Source organism: Parasteatoda tepidariorum, chromosome 11, assembly GCF_982258835.1.
Source record: "Parasteatoda tepidariorum strain Cologne lab strain chromosome 11, Ptep-v5.0, whole genome shotgun sequence".
In the NCBI taxonomy this organism is placed as follows: Eukaryota; Metazoa; Arthropoda; class Arachnida; order Araneae; family Theridiidae; genus Parasteatoda; species Parasteatoda tepidariorum.
In genome coordinates, this window is record NC_141765.1 from 33,947,309 (window position 1) to 33,969,536 (window position 22,228).

At 27.8% G+C, this 22,228-nt stretch overlaps 2 protein-coding genes across 5 annotated transcripts in view; both read right to left on the minus strand.

The window, feature by feature from the left end:
* The window catches only part of LOC107450089 (transient-receptor-potential-like protein), a 202,090-nt gene that overhangs the window by 120,702 nt on the left and 59,160 nt on the right, over nt 1-22,228 (minus strand). The gene's annotated exons all lie outside the window — the stretch shown is intronic.
* On the minus strand, nt 18,053-21,527 carry LOC147801274 (protein FAM200A-like). The gene is made up of 2 exons (XM_087154470.1): nt 21,205-21,527; nt 18,053-18,158 (listed from the first exon to the last, which is right to left on the minus strand). The coding sequence occupies exons 1-2, from the start codon at nt 21,525-21,527 to the stop codon at nt 18,053-18,055; spliced, it is 429 nt and encodes a 142-aa protein (XP_087010596.1).

Sequence of the window (22,228 nt, forward strand, 5' to 3'; positions counted from 1 at the left end):
ATGCTTCTAAGGCATCATGATTAAATTTACCAAGCGGTTTACCAGAAACTCTGTTTTTTGAAATTGTAGCTCTTAATTGGTAAAAAATACAAAACTGAAAACTAACATTAACCAAATAAATGTTTTTATGCCCTGATTTAAGGTCTGGTAAATTCCAAAATTTTACCACATTAACCAATTTTTATCTTATATTATAAAATCATATTTTATTGTTAATTTTACCAAAATCATTACCAAAGCACTTCGGTAAAAATTTCCGAGCTTTTCAGTGTTCCCATAGATATAGAAACATTTTAAAATTTAGCTATGAAAATTAGCTCTTTTTTTAGGAAAAATTTTCCATTTTCTTAAAATATTCGAAATTTTAAATTTAATTTTAATTTGTTATAGCTCTATTTTAAATTCAATTTTAAGCGGATATTTTTAAATATAAAAATTTGTGCATATTATACTGAAAGTAATCCAGTTTTATAGAGAGGAAGCATGATTTCCAACAGATTTTCGGCAAGCGTGATTCTAATAGTGAAATTTTTTGTTGAACAGTGCACCAAAAAACAACCACCCTGAATAACTGCTTATTATTTTATTTCTATTCATAATGCCATATTTTATTCGGTATAAAAATATTCCCAAAATAAAGTTAGGCTGCTTGAACTGTCCGTGTATTGATTCCTCTTCAAAAAAAAAATGAACCACCCTGAACTTTAAGTATCTGACTTTCTTGAAATTCAATTTCTCAGGAACTAGTTGGCCGATTTTGCTTCAATTTTTTATTTTACCATATAAATTACATTCTTTAAAATGGTATAAAAATTGCATACTTTATAATACAAAATATTTTCGACTATTATAAAGTAAAATAATTAAAAATAATTAATATTTACTGAAAGTTATATTTTGTATAGGATATAGTATTTGGATAACGAAATTTCATAATTGTGTGCAAAAAATTTTCAATTCGCTTAAAAAGCTCTCCAAATATGGCGAAATATGAAAAAAATAAAGTTAACATTCACTTTGGATCACTTTAGAGAGCTCTCCTGACCAAACTATTAGAACCATATTTCCCAGATTCGGGCTACTCCTTTCATTTTGGGGGTCAGAAATCCCAATCCGTCCACAAAAAAAAGTAGGTTTATTCAGAGAAAGTACTTCCTTATGTCTGATTTTGTATCTTGAAATATCGTCTGCACTTATTCAGAAGTATATTTGAGGTCACCCCCTTGAGTCATTAAGATTAAGTCCTAGAACGTGAAAATCCGATCATCAGATCGAAAGTTATTCAGGATGGTCCATTTTTTTCACATTATACATTGCGTTAGTAGGGAAAAGGGATTTATACACAACAGTTTAAATGACCCAGCTTTATTATGGGAATATTTTTATAAGGAATATAAAATATGGCCATAACAATAAAAATAAAATAGTAAGCAGCATTTCCTTTTATCGAAATGAAGAGATGCAGTTTTATCTGACAATTGAAACTATAAATGGATGAACTGAGGGGCCCTCGGACATAAAAAAAATCTTCCAGTCTTAGTGCCAAGAATTTTAACATTTCAGATAATGAATAGTTCCAAAGTTGGCTGGTTATCCGTTGATAATATAGCCAAAAACGAAGCCAATCCCGCATTATTAATAAAATTTTTTAAATAATCTGGCTGCAGTTTAATCACCTAAAAGATAGTAAGAAATTAATTTAACCCTGTAACCGAAACTTTTTTGTGATGAGAGAAATAAAGGAGCTTAAGGAAAATAGAGTTAAAAATAGATTTTGATATTCGAATAGTCACGACACAGTGAATTAATGAGTTATATACTTGTATTGAATTAAAAGGTTAACCGTTACATTGATTGATAAAAAAAGAATAAATGTATTTACATTCGCTTTTCATAAAAAGTGATGCGAATTAAATAATTGATTTAATTTAATTATTATTGGATTAAGAATGATTAAAAAATTAAATTTAGGAAATTAAAGAAAATTTTTATTGTTAGGAAATGTATAATGTATAATGACATCACACATCCTGTTTTTTATAGCTACACTACTAAAACTGGAAAACAAAAAATTTAAAGCTTCCAACAAGCACGATATGTCCAGTTAGACGTCTATACAAAATTAAGTAAAGTTATCTAAAGAATAATACAACTACTTTAATTAAGTAAAATTATCAGTGTTTACATAAAGAAAGAAATGGAAGTATTTTTTTCTTGTCTCACGTTCTCAAAGAAAAAAATATATTTTAAAATCAAACCCATTTTAAAAAGTTTTGTATTCCCAAGTGATTCAAAATTCTAGTACCACTTCTCGCTATTACAGGTTAAGTTTTGGAACTTCAGTGCTTTGTTTTTTCTGTAAAAGCAAGTCATAAGGGCGTGAGAAAGTAGACATATGCTTTCACATCAACGAACGAGAGTTGGGATGAAAGATTTCTATTATCTTGGAAGAACTAGAAATATCTCGATGAACTGGAAATCTTTCTAGGTGAAGCAATTGCCTTCCTTCAAAGGTTTTGAAAGATTTGCTTTAGTGATCTGTGTTCTTATTTGTGTGCAAAAATGATTGGCATACCATTGAAGTAAATTAATTTAGCTTTTTTTTTCAGATTTAATTCAGATTTTTCTTTGACATTTAAAGCCGAAACGAAATAGTCTTGGTTTTTATAAATAAACATAATTTTTGTTTTAATTCAAGATAAAATAATTCAATTTTTGAAAAATGACTTTTCCAATGCCTAAATTCTCTATCTTTCATGTAATGATCTCAATATGGTTCATTTTCTCTAAATCTTGCTTAGAAATGTTAAAAACTGCATTACGACGTGAGTCAACAATTAATACAAAACAATACAATGAAAATAAACAAGGATAACACAAGAAAATCAAAAATATCCAGGATCATTTAAAAATTCTTCTCCAAAATAAAAGGACAAAGCAAGTAATCTGTGAAAAATTCCGTATTAAATTACGGCATAAAATACCGGTATATATATTGCATCATTCGTAAAATCCATCTTACCGTATTTCTACCGTAATATATTATACCGTAATTTTTACACCAATGTTTATTTAATTGGGGTGATTCGGCGGTAGTTATAAAATGCAAAATTACACTAAATAAAGTGTTTACATTGCTATAACGATTAGGTTACCATAATTTGAAGTGATTTTTTGTCAGTGTATAACAAAACGAATAAAAATTGGTATACGAATATTAAATCACAAAAAATATCCAAAGCGGCACGAGGGTACTGTAAATTATATGTTATATTATATGTTATATAAATTATATGTTATATAAATTATATGTTATATAAATTGTATGTTATATAAATTATATGTTATATAAATTATATGTTATATAAATTGTATGTTATATAAATTATATGTTATATAAATTATATGTTATATAAATTATATGTTATATAATTATTCTGTGTATCATTTATTTTTATTGCATTTCCACACGATACATATTTACGTCCGATATTTCTACAGGAGATGCTCAAAATTTAAGCAGGTCTGTAGAGGCGGCAGTATGTGTACAACTGGAAAGTTTGACAACGTTTGTCATTCCACTGAATGTCGATGTAATGCGTGTCTTTAGGCGTTTTAGACTTCGAGCATCTCTTGTAGTCAAGATGTGTAACATGCATAGGAAATCAGTATATGCATTGCAATATGTTTTTTTGTTTATTGTCCTTGTTTATTTCGTTCAGTCTGGGCCCTCAAGCAAATCCGAATAGCGTTAGAGGCCCATAATCTTATTTGATTTACTTTAACTGGATATTTTGAATCACTTTCTAAAAAAAGAAAATAGTTACGAGAAAGTGTTATACATTTAAAAAAAATAACCTTCTTCCAACTTTCTACACTGAGAAAAAAAAGTAAGGTCAAAATATTGTTAAATTTGCCGTGTTCCTGGCTCTAGGAGAACACGAGAAAGATAGGTAGGTAAATTTGACCGAAACACTTTGGTAATAATTTTTGTAAAATAAACAATAAAATATAGTTTTATAATACGGAATAAAATTTTGATTAAAGGGGTAAAATATTGTAATTTTATCATAATACCTTAGAGCTTAGCGTAAAAATCCTTTATTCGGTTAAATTTAGTTTTTATTTTCGTATTTATTTATAAATGCGTGGTAATAAGAACTATAGTTTTAAAAAACTGAATTTCCGGTAAACCGTTACCATATGAACGAAAAAATGACCTAATGAAAGATTTAAGTACCGTATATTTTGTTTTTATCAAGTAGGATTGCGTGTTTTTCTTTTTTTTTACAGAAATGTCATTACTATAGAGTATAATCATTTTACCAGACTTTTTTTCTCCATGTAGAAATTGAAAACCATCGATCGTTCAAAAAGTCAATAATTTCTCAAAAGCCAGACGTTTGACTTTTTTAAAAATAATTACGAAGAGTTAATTGTATTACCAGATATAGAATAAATTATATTTTTAACAAATTTGTTGCTAATACAGTATGAAAAATGTGGAAATTTCACTGTTGGAAATGTAAAAATTTCGCACAATTTCACTGTGTGGGATGTGGAAAATGTTGATCCAATATTAAAAAAAATCCTTTGAAATGAATAGAAATCTTCTTTTTTTTAACTTTTTTTTTACTTTTCACTTTTCTTTTAAAACATTTAAAATTCTTCTTTCCAATGTTTGTAAAAATTAGCTTTTTATGATTATCATAATCTTGGAGTCTTTTAGTTGTTTCTCAATTTGAAAATAAATACTATAATTAATTAATAATTGTTGACGTTTTCATAAGGAATTGCGGTTTAATTTTAGAAAAAATATCTTCGTAAACAAAATATTATTTTATAATATGTTTCATCAAAAAAATATTGCTGTCGGTGTAAATTTTTTCAACAAGCTTAAATTGCATACTAATGAATATTGCAAGCACTCGGATATTTAATTGGTACGCCTTGAAAACATGCATTTTTATGATGTCCTACTCCCACAAAAAATATAAAACATGGAATTCTACTCTGTTAATGAATTGTGAAGCAATTTATTTTATTTAGTTAACAAAAATATATAGGAAGCCCTATTTCTCTCCCCTAACGCTTGGTACCATTTTCTGTCAGTATTTATTTAATTTCCCATGGAGCAGAGAACGATCAATTATGCGTCAAAAATACGTATATATCACTTTTAAATTTTAATAATCATTCGTCAAATTTGCGTAAAACTGATACTTCGTATTATAGAAAAATTGGATATCCAAAAAATATAAATTTCACGTAAAAAAAATCGTGAAAATCGAAAAATACGTGAATAATCGAAAAAATACGTGAGTCGAAAAATACGTGAAAAAATTTCGTTTATTTTATGAATATTTTATCACACCCTGTATACTAGATAAGAAGATGTACGTTATTTTACATATTATTTTAATGGTAAATTTGCTTCGTCAATAATAAGTAAAATACACAGAAGCATTTTTACTAAATCTAATTAGTAAATTCATTTCGTCAATGCAATGTAAAACATACAAAAATATTGGTAAAGAAATAAAGTGATAAATTTATTTTGTCAGTATTACGTACAATATACGGAAACTTTTTACCAAAATCTAAATGTTAAAATATAAGTCAACATTTATTGTATGAATGTACTTAAAATGTACAAAAACTTTCTCACCAAAATTCAAAGGTAAATTTGTTTCGTCAATAATACATAAAATATTCGAAAGCAATCTTACTGAAGGGTAGTGGGTAAAATACATTCTGTTAATATTACACAATATATACTGAAACTTTTTTACCAAATGTCTCAATGGTAATCTCATTCCGTCAATATTACGTAAAATTTATAGATAAAGCGTATTGATTTCACCAGTTTCCCAAAAAATTACGTCTAATTTACGTATCATGCTACATTATTTTCCTTACGAGAATTAAAATAAAAAATTTAAAATATTTTTTCCTTTGCAGTATAGCAAACCTAGTTATTGTAATATCACAATTTTATTTTTTTATATATTTTTACAAACAAAGAAATTAACCAAAATGTTGCTCGCTAAACAGGCTTACCTTTTTTGGGTTGGGAAAACATACATAAAAGTTGTTTTGTCCATTTCAAAAAAAAAATTTAAAAACTGCACTTTTTACCCTTGAATACCTCTCCAAGTTTTTTGCCTCCCAGACAAAGAGCGCTGTTGTTCTGGAAGGAATCGAACATTTCCCCCCCAAAAAAAATTCGTTTAGGGATTGTTTGAGTCCTTTTTATTTCTTAGAGTTTATAAACATCACAAAATAATGGTGTTTCAGGTTAAGGCAAATATGAGTCATGGCTTTTATTTTTAACACTTATGCTCGAATATACTTATAGTTTGTACACAGATTAAAGTATTATAAATGTTTTAACCTTGATTTAATAGTTTACAAATAATAAAAGTTAACTTTTTGACGCAGATGGAACACCGGAGTCACTTATCTATACTTTTTCTGGCGATCTAATTACAAGTAAAAGTACAATTCAGTATTTTTTAATTATAAAAAACAGTCTAATAAATTTGGTTTTATATCAATCATGGGTTTTTTAATTTTTTCTGTTCCTTTAAACTTAGAACAGATGTTCTTTCCGATAATGGTTATTATTGTTTTTAAACCGTTTCTTTATTTCTGAAATGGTTTTTCAGAAATAAAGAATGGAAAAAGAATGGAAAAAGACATTCCATTCTGAAATGGTTTTTTTTTAAGTTTTAAAAAGAATTTTCATTTTAAAGGTAATATTCATTCAAGCACGCCTTTGGTTTTTCTAAAAATTAAAATGCTTATCCGTATTTTATTATTTATTGTTGCATAAATTATACAATACTTTGTGTTGTTAATCATTATCTTGTTAATCATCACCATTATCATAATTAATCATTATCATAGTTAACTTATTAAATAAGCATTATTTAAAATATATAAATACTTTCTCTTAAAATGCCTTTAAAGGTCAGTAAGTTTAAATGTGTTAGTAAAATGTATGTTTGTTTTCTTATATTTTTCCATTAACTGATTTGTCCAAACAAACTAAAAGATTTAATAAGCTTTATACTTTGCTCATTAAATCTGTTTTAAGTTAAAATAACTCAGTGGTCAATGTTTTAAATATTTTTCGAAGCCAGTTTTATCAATGGTAGTGACATTTATATGACATAAGTTTGGTATGCCAATGGTAGTGATATCTTAATTTGAATGAAATTGTGACTTTTTGTAGTCAGATAATGACTTAGAAGACTACAAGCCAGCTTTGTAAGATTTCAATTATTATTTTAGTCCGCAAATTCAAAATGAAATGGTTAAAAAATTTCAAAATTTTGTAAAACTATAACTGACTAACTCTTTCACAACTCCTACCAATTATTTTTTTCCCCAGATTTTCAGCAATTCAATAAATAGCAAACAGTACGTATAGATTTCTTTTACGATTTTTGGACAATTAAAAATCAGTCCAGATACATTCTGTCAATCGTATTTTTTATTTGTAGCATTTAACACAAAATTTTTGTTTAAAAAAAACATACTTTTTATGCAAAATATATATATTGGTAAAACAAATACATAAAAAGCCCACTTTTGGCTTATTTTAAGTATCTCTCACACCTGGTTCAAAAAGTAAGTTTTCACTTTAAAATAACTGTTTAAGGAATTAAACTATTTTTTTAAATAAACATTTATTGAAATTTGTAAAGGCACATATAAAAGATGGTATATATTCAAAATGTTCTGCATCTCCCAAAATAAAATTTGTGGAGTGACTGTAATATTTATTTTTATCGCTTTCTTATTCGTATAGAAAGGTTAAGAAAACTGAACAAGTAATGTAAGTAACGCGCCATCGGAACATTACTTTTCTGTTAATGATGATGGGCCCGAGAAGTTGTAGTGGTTTCACAGTCGATGCGATTAAACGAATAATGGATTCTATCCATCAATTACACCGCTTTTAACGACAAGAGGCTGCAAAGAAATCTCATGAACTTTTTATACTGAAAAAATGTTTTCTGTTGCTTTCAGTTTATCTTTCCCTTTTTTTAGGATTTCATACAACTTCTTTTAGATAATTTTTACTGAAAGATAAAATTTATTTATCTGAACTCCTTTTAAACCACTTTCTTTTATTTATGTTGTATCATTTTTTGTAATATTTTTTCTCTTTTAGTAAGTGCAAGAACTCGCATTTACATACGAAAAAATAAGTTTTATATTTTACATAACTTGTAATGCTTGCGTATTTGCTTTTAACTTAGTATAAAATTTTTAGATGTGTAGTTTTTATTAATGCAGAACTGCTAACTATAACAAAAGGCTACAAGATATACTGTAAAAGATATAGTTCACATCATTTTCAGTGTTAAGGTAAATTAAAAAATTTTACATTGCACGCAGTCACATTTTTTGTTTTCTTTTTCACTGTTATAGTTTTATTTATTTATTTAATGCTTACTTATTATCTGACTGCACAATACAATCAGTTTAGCAACTTCATTGCAAAAACATTTAGTTTACAAAATTAGCTTGTTTTTTGTAACAAATTATTATTTTGTCAGTTTTATGTAAAAAAAATTTTGCACTATAACTTAAGTTGTATTCTTAAATGTATTTAGTTTATCTGAACTAAAAAAATGGTGGTAACTATATATAAAAATTTTTACAATTGATGCTTTCAAAAATTATAAATTTTGAACAATAATTTAGTCATTTAGAAACTTAAACTTAGTTTCTATACTTTCTTGGTAATGAAAATATTGAACAGGTAAATTTAGATGAAGGTTGTCATGGTCTATAACTACTATCCCCACATTGGTGACTTTCGGACGTGATGTGAACACGCCTACCTTGGCAGTAACGCCCACCTTGATGTGAACACGCCTATTTTGACAGTAACGCCCACTTCGATCTGAACTCGTTTCGATGGATGGTCCACATTGAAAAGTTGACTTGCTACTTGTGACTCATTACCCACCTCCTCAAACTGTGGCTACTCAGTCTCGTCTCGATCACACACAACGTCGGCTTGCATACACTCGACTGCTAACGGCAACACAGGAGCGACTACGACTATGATCGTAATACAGCTCTCATGACTAATGTTCAAAAAACCCGGTGACCTTAATCCAGCTCTCCCGGCTTCACACAAAAACAGCAATGACTCAACTAGTGGTATCCATACATCGAATTCTATCACAGATATAATTCTGGTGGGGAAGTACTGTAGCATATCTACCACTACAAATATACAATTCCAATTCACTAGCATATAAGACATGTTAATTCGGTTCTATGGTGGGGTAAGTTTTCATAGATGAAAGTTGACATGGTCTATAACTACTATCCCCACAGATTAAATTTCTAATCATAAAGTTTCAGTTACGTGATTTGGACGAAAAATTAAAAAGAAAATAAGAATAATTTGCTCGGAGATTCCATAAGCATCACTTTTCGAACCTGGGTTACTACATAGCCCTACATCCCCCCTTAATATTGACCTATAATATTCAAACTGGGCCACGGTTTATATTGCAGGGTACAAGTGTACCCTATTGAGACAAAAATATTTTAGTCTCAATATCAAACTGCAGAAAACGCATTATTGTCAAAACAATTATGTGACCAAAATGATTTTGACGTTTAGTTTAATTCATTGGGAATGTATTTAAAATGGATCTAATCACAATAATTAGGATTGGAAATTGGATAAAATCTCCAAATGATTTGATTGATGATTGGATGCAGGGATGATTTCCCAAAATTCTAAAAGACGATCACTGCTTTATTAAAGAAGTTTTTAATTTTTATTAGAAGTTTTTATGCTTGTTATCATCGTCTTATAAATGAAAAAATCTTACAAAAACAGGATTCTTTTAAATGATAAGAAGTATTTATCTATAATTTTAAACTTTGTGGGTATTTTTAACACAAATCTTTAATCAAACCTTTTTATAACAAAAAAGAAATTAATTTTCTCTTTTAAAATTTTCTTTGAATAAAGGGTATGTCAGTTGAAATTCCCATAGCTCACAAAATCTTTTTAAAATATGTGACCCTTTTTCTTAACATTAGAATAAATATTTCCGCTTTAAATCTTCAACTCAAATCAAATTAACATATGAATGCATCTTCTTAAGAACTTTTATTTAAAAGTTCGCGAGAATACTATCATAAATAACCTCCTTTTGTCGAATGGAATGAAAAATTAAGCGAAGTGAAACAATTTTTCAACCCGTACGTATGATAATATCTGCGTATATCCATTGTTGCATCAATACCCAAACCCATCAAAATCGTGGTAAAGATGATTCCGGGCATTTCCGATCTCGACTCTTCCTACATTAAGATCGATATTTTTCCTTTTCCTAAAACTTTCGGGAATCGTTGTTCCATTAACTACGAAATGCCACAACCCAAGAAAAGAAGTATTACCCGATATATCCTGTGTGATCCCTTTTTAATATATTGGTACATTGTGCTTGCCAGAAACTCACTATTTCGCTTTACAGGAAGAAATAAAAAACAGAAGTGGTTGTCCGTGATACCACATTTCTTGAAAGAATTTTCCAAGCTTTACGGATATTCGCTCCATTAATAATTGCCTAGCTAGGATATGATTACTTCGCAGTGAGCTCTTTTTCTAAAAATAGAGAACTATATTATTCGATACGGCATTTATTCCAGATGTATGGAGCATCAATTGTTCATTTAAAAACCATTGTTTGTTCAATGATGATGGCGAAATTGCGCTTTCATTTTTATTCTATTAAACACATTTTAAGACAAGCAGCTGCATTTAATATTTGTTTGAGTAATATTGGATCTGCTTAAATTGGCTTGAAATGCCAAAAGTGGGTAACACTGATTAATAATTTTATACTTCGAAACTATAACGATTAAAAAAAAGGAATGCGTTAATTTTTCTTAAGAAACTCCAGTAATTTTCTTGAGTAATTTTATTTTTTTGGTGTTAGTTTTTATATTTTTAATATTTAAGTGACTGCTAATGCATAGGTAGGCATTGAAAATCGTTAATAAATCTAAGAAATGAAATATGCAATGAGATATTTTTTTTTGCTGTTAATCAATTTATTTTTCATGTAAATATTTAATATGACAGTTACAAACTTCATAAACCAATACATGTTAGTTGTAATGTTATCTCCAATCGTTTCTAATTTATTTAGATCTTATCACTTTCTCTACATATTGTTGCTAGACGTACGGCGCAACTTCCAAACAGCATCAAACAAGCGGTTGGCCTTACGATTATAGGAAGGGTTCACCGTCCGTTTTCGTTCTTTTCCTGGAATATCATTGCCAGTTCCTTGAAACGACAGATTGCATCAGACACTTTTTGCCGAAATAGAATAAACAAAAAAACAATTTCAAGGTGACGTTTTCCTTGCTTAAACAACTCTAAAATTACAGATCCTTAGCTTGACTTTGCAAAAAAAGCCGGAAAACAACAATACGTAAATAGAGATATATTATAAGAAATTTCATACTTAAAATAGTAGACGAAAAGAAATGAACTTATAAATTAAAAAAAAAATTATTTAACATCTATTCTATGATGCAACAACTTTGTCTAAATTTTTTACTGTGTCCTGTAACTTAATTTACAATTTTTTGGCTATTAATTAATTTGCTTTTTTTAAATTCATGCTGTATTCGAAACGTTTAGGAAATCAGTACTAAATGATATTGAATATTCTAAGATTCGACCTTCATGCTTTATAACAAATAAGAATATTTTTCCTATTATTGGATAAGGGGAGTCAGTTTGTATTGTGTTTGGGATAAGAATTTCAAGTTTCATACAAAACTATTTTTCTATCCTACAAAAAAGCTCGAAATATTCAACATTTGTGAATTCAAAAGTTCTTGAAAAACGGATATTTTATGGTTATTTTCAAGAAACATTTTATTTGTTTTCAACCACTCTCAAAATTCTTCTATTGCTTTAAGAAATTCTATATTTCTTTAACAACATAGCTTTTCATTTTCAGATACTGCACCAGGTGCGTATAAAGAATTCAAACACTTTCCCTATTTCTGAAATAAAAACGCATTTTTTACCTTTTATTTTCTGTAAAGAAATATATAGAAATAATACTATTTTAAAAATTTAAAACATGGAAAACAGCAATTTTACTTATTATCAATAGTCTTAAAAGACATAAAATAATATAAAATCCTACATATAAAAACTGACATTAGCAAATGTACAGAGCGCAAAAAACAGCTACACTTTAAATAACTTTTGATCTAATGATACATATATTACGGTGGTTCTAATTTTTCAACTTATTAAAAGTTAAGCTTCCTTCCCCTATTTTGTTCCAATCGCCAAAACTTAATTTCTGAAAAATTTTGTGTCTGCTGCAAAGCGAGAAACTGCAAAGAGACAACTGCGAAGTGAGCCTCATCCATGATGAAAAATAAAAATTTTCACTTAAAAATTCATTTGTCATATTTTTCTTTCTTTTTCATTATCTAACAAGCTTTAATTGTTGGTTATTTTCATGCTTGTCGCAAGTTATATTTGCTTAAAATCGTTCTTTCTATAACCTAGTAAGCATTTTCCATAGGCGCCACTTTAGAGACGAATCTTCGTCACCAAGAAACCGTTCTTGTTCGTTGTTGCAATTCGGGATCTTCTCATTGTAAAAAAGTTTTCGGAAGTTTTCTTCTTATATTTGTAAATTTCAAGCACTTTGCTGTGATGCAACACCAGGCGACACAGATAAAATAAATGGCAACTGAATAGTTTTAAATCATAGTTAAAACCATTAATTTAAATCAAATTGTTCAATCATATTCTTTTGCACAGGGCCCAAAAAACGGGCCACCTTGATTAACGTTTGATCTAATGATAGGATCTTCACATTCTGGGACTCAATCTTAATGGCTTGAGGGGATGACCTCAATTATGCTACTTAATAAGTGCAGACTGTGCTTTAAGTTACGAAAACAGACACAAAACACACTTTCTTTTGATAAATATACTTTTTTTTCCGGACGGATTCGGATTTCTGACCTTTAAAATAAAGGGGGTAGCCGCAATCTGGGAAATAAAGTTCCAATAGTTCGGCCTGCAGAGCGCTCCAAAGTTTGGACTTCTTAATGTTAATTTTACTTTTTACGTATTTCACTATAGATCGAAAACTTTTTAAGCGAATTGAAGAATTTTTGTGCATTTTGTGCATAATTATAAAATTTGTTTATTCAAAAATAATTCTATGCAAAACAAATTTTGTAAATATTTGTTTTTTTTTAATTTTATTTAATGACTGTCAAAAATTGCAAGGTATACAATTTTTTACATCATTTTAAAGAATATAATTTTACATGGCAAAATACAAAATTTGAGCAAAATCGGTTGAATTGCTCCTGAGAAATTAAATTTCAAAAAAGTAAGATATTTTCAATAACACACAAGCTTTCCTGATAACAAAACTAGTGGATCTATAAATCTGAATTTTTGCCAGTCGTCAGAAGTTTATTAAATGACAAGTAATCTTTAAATCAAAAGTTCTTCAAGTTGCAGTTTTCTTTTGCGTTTACTGATTGAATTAGATATTGCTTAGTTAGCTAAAATAATAGAAAAGGTTAGAACTTGATAGTTTTAGTTGAAATGAAAGTTTGAGATGTTATCTTTCGAATCGTTTAGTTTTAGTAATACCTACTTCCTTTTTAATATTTTCATTTTCTTTTATTCTAAAATCGCTCGATTGTAACAATTTACAATACCTTTAATGTTTTTTTAGGAACTAAAAAAAGTTTAAGGTCTTTTTGCAATGCAGCAGAAATCCCGAAAGCGTAGTTTATAGAAAAAAAAAACGTTTACTACTGTCCCTCTGCAAAAACGCACATTTTTTATAAAACAATGTCTCTCGGCTAAAATCGAAGAGATGGGTAATTGATCAAACCATCATCTGTCCCGCCCCTTCAAGCTATTTTTTTGTCAATAAAGAAACCTGATTTTCAAGCTAAGATTTTAAAAATTAAACAAAAAAAAATCATACATATATAAAAGACAGTTGAGGAAATAAAACGTAAGTGGAGCTATATAAAGTTCAAATGCGATATTTTTCTTATAAAAAATAAGAAATCGTCTTAACATTTTTCGAATAACTTTATTTTAAAACATAATAAACTTTCTTATATTTTAAATAGCCAATCTAATTAAGAAATTCTTAATTTATATTTGTTATTTTAAATTAAATACATATTAAATTATTTTCTTTATAGATCAATTTATACAAATGGAATTTTAAGAGATATCCCATTATAAAGGAAAAATTCCGAATAATTTTTCTAATTGTATTCAACTTTTAAAATAAAATTTTAGTCATGTTGAGCAAAGTGATTTTAGTTTTATTTTACGTTATACTAAAGCATTTCATTATATTTACACAGAGTGTTTTTTCTCAAAATTGAGAAGTTCTTAGCTTTACACTATTGATTAATTTCTGTAAAAATTATTGAAAACAATTGTGTATACTATTTTATTTACACTGTTTAATATTGATACATTACAATTAGTAAAATATAATATATTATATTCAAAACTCCTGGTAAAGGGTATTTCGTAGTGACCGCATTTAATATGAATTTTTTTGTAGTTATCGAAAATTAAGTCAAAAACAAAAATATTAGGTGTCCTAAATTCAATAAAATCAAGAAAGAAAATAAAAACTCTTTTGAAAACTAAATAATTAATACTGACAAAGGAAGAACTGAGAGCATCAGAATCAAGAAGATATGGTAGGATAATCAAATAGGTTTCGGTGTTCTTAATCCCACCTTCTTTAATAATTATTTGCCCCATTTTGACCACGCTTTTGTTTTTTGATCCAATAAATTTTAATTTGTGATTTCCTATAGTGTTTACGTTTTCAAAAGGGATTCTAAAAATATACAAGCTGAGAAAATAAAGTATGGTGAAAACTACCAGAATAAGGTAAAACTTACCGTGCTTCTGGCTCTACAGGAACACCGGAAAGCTTTGCAATATTTACCAAAGTGCTTTGGTTATGATTTTGGTAAAATTAACAATAAAATATGGTTTTATAATATTTCATGAAATTTGATAACTGTGGTAAAATTTCCTAATTTTATCATGATACCTTAGAACATGACATAAAAACCAATCATTTGGTTAAATTGACTTTTAAGTTTCGTCTTTTGAACTAAATGAGTAGTGAAAGGAACAATAATTTCGAAAACCAAAATTTCTGATTATTCATTGCCATATGAAAGGAAACATTACCAAAAGACTTGTTTAAATATCGCATATTTTGGTTTTATTAACCTGATTTCTTTAAATCAGAAATGTCATTACCATACTGTACCGTAATTTTATCAGAATTTTTTTCTTCGAGTATTAATGGTGATCAAATTTCGGAAGACCCTGCAAATAGCATAAGCAACCTTTCCACAAACACACAAGAAATATTTTTTATGTGAGATGAATAAATAGTTTAATTTTGTATCAATAATGCATATGATATTATAAATTTCAATGAGTTACTCAAAAAATATTTGTCTTTAATTACTATCTCTTTAATAATTGAAACTGGATAATATATTGTAGAGGTAATATTTTTGGTGAGTGAAATTGAAAACAAATTATGTTCAACATTTCAGAACATAATAGTTAGCAAAAATTTGTCAACTTAATTTTTTATTACTTTTGAACAAACTTATACATAAAAAAAAATTTTTATGGGCTACTTTGTGTAGTTAAATAACATGTCTTTTAAAAAGCTTTTTCCTTCCAAATATCCATTATAATGTGTACAAAAGATTTAATGATTTAAAAATTTAGTACAAAAACTTTCAAGCATCCATAAATAGTTAATTAAATACAAGATTTATAGTTAGCATTGATAAATATTAATTTACATATAATGGAGGTTGGATAATAAATATTTCCTCCCATAAATATTTATAACATTAAGTTTGAGTAGGATAATCAACATATTAGACCTTCTTAGGAGTATTTAAGATCTATTAATGATTTACAATATGAATAAATATCTATACAGTAGTTATTGTAATGAAACTAATGAAAATTGTATAGAAACCGCTTAACATTGTATCCTTCTTTGAATAATATTACGCTTATTAATTTTCTCTTTGCACAAATACCTTCTACTAAACTCAGAAGTTGGGTTTGTTGAAAAGGAACATTTGGCATCAAAGTCCCACCTCAATTAAAACACACATTGCAGTGTATCATTTTAATCATTTGCATCGCTTATATACAATGGAGCTGTTTCTAAACATAGCCCATTTTATTCTAACAAACAGGCACGCAACCTTGTAAATTAATAGCACGTTTAAATAATGTTTCCTACAACAACATTCTGAACAGACCAGATTTGCGAATATGTTACATAAAATAGATAAAATACATTAAGCATGCAACAGGAAGAATAAATAAATTAATAACGTTGTTTCAAATTATTTATTATTGCACCAAGTGTTACAAAAGTATTAATTAAATGTAATTTATAAGTTAGAAGAAAATATTCATTCAAAAAGTTTAAGTATCGCATAGGCCATGTTACAACTTAGAAGTAGCCTGATTTCTAAGAGGAATGTACTGCGGGTAAAAAAAAACACCCTAAATAACTTTTGATCTAATGATTAGATTTTCACTATAACTCACTCTTAATAGATCAAAAGGGTGACCTCAATTACGCTTACTAGTTGGTACAGTCGATATTTAAGCTACGAAATCAGACACAAAAACGCAATTTTTCTGAATGAACAGACTATTTTTTCTAGGAAATATGATTTCTGATTTATAAAATATAGGGCGTAGCAGCAATCTGGGAAATGTGGTTTTAATAGTTTGCACAGGAGAGCGCAAATTTTGAACCCCTTTATGTAAATGTTACTTTTTGCGCTTTTTTCGCTATATCTCGTGAATTTTTTAAGCGAATCAAAAATATTTTGTTAATCAATTTGGTAATCAACCAATTATAAAATTTGTTTATCTAAAAATATTTCAATGCAAAAAATAAATTTGAATTGAAAGGTATACGAATTTTTGCATCATTTTAAAGAATGCTGTTTTATAAGGAAAATTGCAAATTTTGGGCAAGATCGGTCGAATAGTTCATGAGAAAGCGAATTTTAACTTTACAACTTCTTTAAGATATTTAAGAGTTACTATTGTTTATCAAAAATAGGAAAAATCGCTTTAAAACGCCTACTTTTTAGAATCTGTTTTATTCTCATTCTATTTTTGTGAAGTGGCACAAAAATTTCTAAAATATCATAATTTTTTAAATTGAATTTTCAAAGGGACTAAATATTGCATTGAAAATAACGAAAGTTTTGAAACGATTTGAACAGGATCTAATTTCAATTTTTCCTATTGAATTCCTTTTAAAGTTTATTTTTCGTGTCATCATGAAAGTGTGATTTAAAAATATATTAGTTATGTTACAGATTCAGAGTAATTTTTTTAAAAAAAGGCTTCAGATCAATATTAAAAATATATTGTTACAAGAGTTGAACGTATGTGTTAAGATTTTAAATTGCAGTTTATTTTTTCTAATTATTTACTGAATGAAATCATTGTTTTTTCTAAATTCCTGAAAAACGTTTTATTTTCCTAATTCAAAATTTACACAGAAACAAAATTCTAGTTAAATTTTCCTGCTACATGGTAATGACGTTTATGGTAAGAAAAATCCACAATTCTGGTCAATAAAACCAAAATATGAGGTATTTAAACAATTCATTTGGTAATTTTTCCTAAATGTTTGAATTTGTTCAGTTCTAATTTTTCCGTTCTACAGGGGAATTCTGGTTTTCAAAATTATAGTTCTCATTATCACGCCTTTAGTAAAAAATACAAAACTGAAAATATATTTAACCGAATGAATGATTTTTATGCCATGCTCTAAGGTATCAGGATAAAATTACCTAATTTTAACGTATTTACCACAGATTATAAAACCATATTTTATTGTTAATCTAACCGAAACTAATTCTAAAAAAAGAATCGGTTCGAACTTTAATTAGAACTATTGAGCTTTTCGGTGTTCTCGTAGAGCCAGAAACATGGTAAATCATACCATATACCATATAGTTCTGTACATGCATTTTTTCTCAGTGTGCAACTAAAAAAATTAAAATAGAGTTCATTTTAACATTTTTAGGTTACTATTGTGGACCTGAGTATTTTTAGCCTTTTCGGTTAAATACTTTTGTCAACAGAAGTTACTTTGGTTACCTTAGAGTATAATTTTTTTTCAGAAGCCAATGAAAATATTAAAGGAGAATTTTTGGTTTTAAAAACAGGAAGAATTTAAACTAAAAAAACTAATTTATGAATTTTGAAATTCGTGTTATTGCTGCTGCTGCACTTAAGATATTTTCAATAATTCTGAAAATCTTTAAGAGTAATTTTACATTTGTGTTAAAAAAGCAAAAATTAGAGAAAATACGAAAACAGTAATAGTACATATGCGTTGAAATCAGGACAAGAAGAGTTTTTTTAACGTTTAATTTAAACAGTATTTTTCTTTTTTTACGAAGATAACGTAAAAGAATGTTTTGAGAGCTATTTTAGCGCAATTTTAAATTGAGACAAATAAGATATTTAGATAACTGAGAATTTTTTCCATAACGAATGATAAGGCTATAATATTAAAAATAAATTCATTTTTACTTTTGAGACTTTTTCTGTGATAGTATGGTATTATTCTGATATATAATTTAAAATGCAACTTTTTTGAAAAAGGTAAACTTTTAATAAAATTACTTTACTCCTTTTTGAAAAACATTAATTTGTCATTGAATTATTATCAGCTTTTAATTAATTCAGTTTATATCACTTATTTCGTTAAAGAACCCATATTAGAAGGAGTAGTGGTCTATGAACAAAAAACAATTTTGAGACTGCACCCCAGTAGCCTTAAGCAGGGAATTAATTTTAGTCTACATTTTAAAATATTTTTATTTTTGATAGAATTTAAACTTTTAATGAAGACCTTTTTAATTAATTAGAAACACAAATTTGTTTTAAATACTAATCTGAAAAATGTATCACTAATACCTCTCTTTAATTGGCCAAAAATTTAAAAAATTTCCTAAAATGGAATAAAATAATTCAGTATATTTATTAAATAATTGCTATTTATCCCTTACAATTAAAAGAGTTAACATAATACTAATTGTTAACAAAATATTTTATTTTCATATCTACTTTTCTTTAATCAACTTAAATGAGTTTAGAAGAATTACATTTATGGAAACAAAGAAAATTAACATTAATTAGTCAGTTGTGGTTCATAATGAATGCTTAATGTTAGAAGAGCGTCTTTAACGCGATTCATTTCTCCCTTTATTGGAATAAAGCGTCACTTGAAAGCTACTCATTCAATTTACGCATATGCATTTTGGAATACCAGATCTACAATGAGATATTTATATTTACTTTAAATTACACAGCTTATTTTCTGAAACATGAAGATTTACCTTTTTTAGTTTTATTTGCAATCTTATTCATACTTGATTTATCGAATAAAATATATTCTTTGAAAGCAAAAATAAGAAAAATATTTTAATTTTTCGAAAGTCTTTTCAAATCGCTTTGTAATAATAAAACTACGCTAAGCAATACTATAATGACTACACAAGAATTATCTCTGGTGTTTCACTACACCAGGGGTCGCCAAACTTTTTTGATCATCGACCCCTTTATAATTTTTCGAAATCCCCATCGACCCCCATAAAAGTAATTTTCTGTTAATTAAAATAAAACTCCATTAGATACTGTGTTTGCACATTTATTTTATGATATTAGACATTTATTAAAGTAATAGTACATTCTGTAACCATAGTTTTATGAAAAACATATTAATGTTGAAATTTAAATACCTTAATTTTTATTAAATAATAAGTAATTATAAATAAGTAGAAATAATAAGTAAAGTAATTACAGATTTATTTCTTCTTTATCAATGAGATGGGTGTGCCTGGTGTTTATTTGCAAGGTTTGCTATATTGGGTTCAAAATTGGTCAATTTTAATCTTAAATCCCCTCGAAACTCCACATTTAATTTATTTCTGTACTTAGTTAAGATTGAATTGACATGGCTGAAACCGGCTTCAACCATATAGGAACTTGGAAATGCTAGCATAAATGGCTGAGCTATTTCGTAAAGCTTTACATATTTTTGCATTATATTTATATTTGACCAAAATTGGCTTATTGTTAAATTTTTAAAAAGTGTCTTTGCTCCAAGATCCGATAATAATTCAACAAGCTCATCTTGCAGGTTGATGTCCACGTTTTCAATTTGAGCAGAAAATGGCATAATAATCCAATCAGGGATGTCAATGTTTTCCAAATCAACAAAGCGCAGTTTAAAATCGTCGCTCAATTTTTGTAGATGACCTGTATATATTTCCAAATCTTCTTCTTTTATTTCTAATTGTTGCAGATTTGAAAAATACTGATAATCCTTACGTAGCAATGAAGATCTAAATAAATTTAATTTTACTTGGAAGCCTAACAGTATTGTTCGAGATTCGATAATTGTTACATCTTTTCCTTGCAGCTTTGTTTGGACATCATTAAATTTTCCAAATAAGTCCGCTAAATAAAAAATATGGTTCTTATTGCTTTGCAGTTCGTCACACAGAACAGGGTTTATTTCGCTGAGAAATTCGGTCGTGGAGTCAAATAACTCAACGAGCCTTTGCAAGCATACACCTCTAGACAACCATCTAACTTCGGTGTGCAGAAGTAATTGGTTAAATAACTCGTCATTTTCCTCACAAAGTTTAGAAAATAATCTTGATTTAAGAGGTTGGGCTTTAATTTGATTGATACACTTAATACAAAACTGTAAAGCTTTATGTAACTCTGGACTCAGATATTTCGCTACTAAGTTGTTTCTATGTAACACACAATGAATAGTACGTATACAGGGCACTTTTTCTTTGAGAAATGTAGCAAAACCGCGGTAACGGCCTACCATAGCAGGTGCCCCATCTGTGGCTACCGCTATTATATTTTCAAGCGGAATATCATATTTATTTAAATATTCTTGTAAACATTTAAAAATTGTCTCTCCCTTTCCATCAGTTTCAAGATATTTAGCAAATAAAAATTCATCAATGACTTCTCCTTTAATTTTACTGAAATATCTAACGTACATCATAAGAATAGCAGAAACACCAAAAACAGATTCATCAAGTTGAATAGAGAACTTGCAATTTTTTAGCTCTGAAACTACCGTATTTTCTATTTCTTCAGCCATTTCGTCGATACGCCGTTTTACAGAATTTGCACTTAATGGCAATGACTTTAAAACATTTACGGAGTCTTTTTTCATTACATCCTCAATGACGTCTTTGATTGCAGGTATAACAATTTCTTCAGCGATTTTTTGTGGTTTCCCCTTCTTTGCTATATTAAGCGAAATCTTGTACGAAGCTATTAATCCTCCTTCAGTTTCAACTTCAGTAGATTGCTTCATAAAACTTTTTATAGTTGGTCGACATGTGAATTTTTCTTTAAGTTTTTTGAAAAATTCAAGTTCTTCATTTTTTTTATCTGAGTGAACCCTATCAAGATGATCTTTCATTTTTGATGGTTTCATGTAGTCATTTCCAAAAGTTTTTTTGCATAGAAGACGCATAGGGATTGTTTCATTTCTCTGAGAACAAATAAATCCAAATTTCAAATATTCCAATGAATAATACCGACATTTCCTTTTAGAAACTGAAGCTGCTATTTTTCAATTATGGTTCTATAAATAAATTAAAAATAAATTTGTATAATATGCTGACTAAACATCGACAAAACTATAGCACACTTTGTATTTTTTTACGAAAATTGCAAAATTTTTGAAGATATTATTATTTTGATTTACTGTGTGTAGTTTAATTTAATTTCCAGTAAGTAGTAAACAGCAATGATGTTGTTGTATTGCTGTTTACTACTTACTGGAAATTAAATTAAACTTATTTCATACGAAATAGTTATTCTTAAGAACAGTTAAAGATACACATCAGATTAAAATAATAATATTTTCAAAAATTCTGTGATTTTCGTAAAAAAATACAAAGTGTGCTGTAGTTTTGTCGCGGGCTGTACTAATCCGTATTATTAATGATTACCTTCTTTTATATATGGATTATTAATTAAAATTGATATCTAATCTAAACGAATGGTGTA

Excerpts from the sequence above, each read along its gene's own strand:
- LOC147801274 (XM_087154470.1), bottom strand. The coding sequence starts at position 21,527 with ATGAAGCAATCTACTGAAGTTGAAACTGAAGGAGGATTAATAGCTTCG. Across the intron at positions 18,159-21,204 it reads GTTTCTGCTATTCTTATGAT|TTGCACACTGAGAAAAAATG; the intron begins GTACGTTAGATA and ends TAATTTTTTTAG.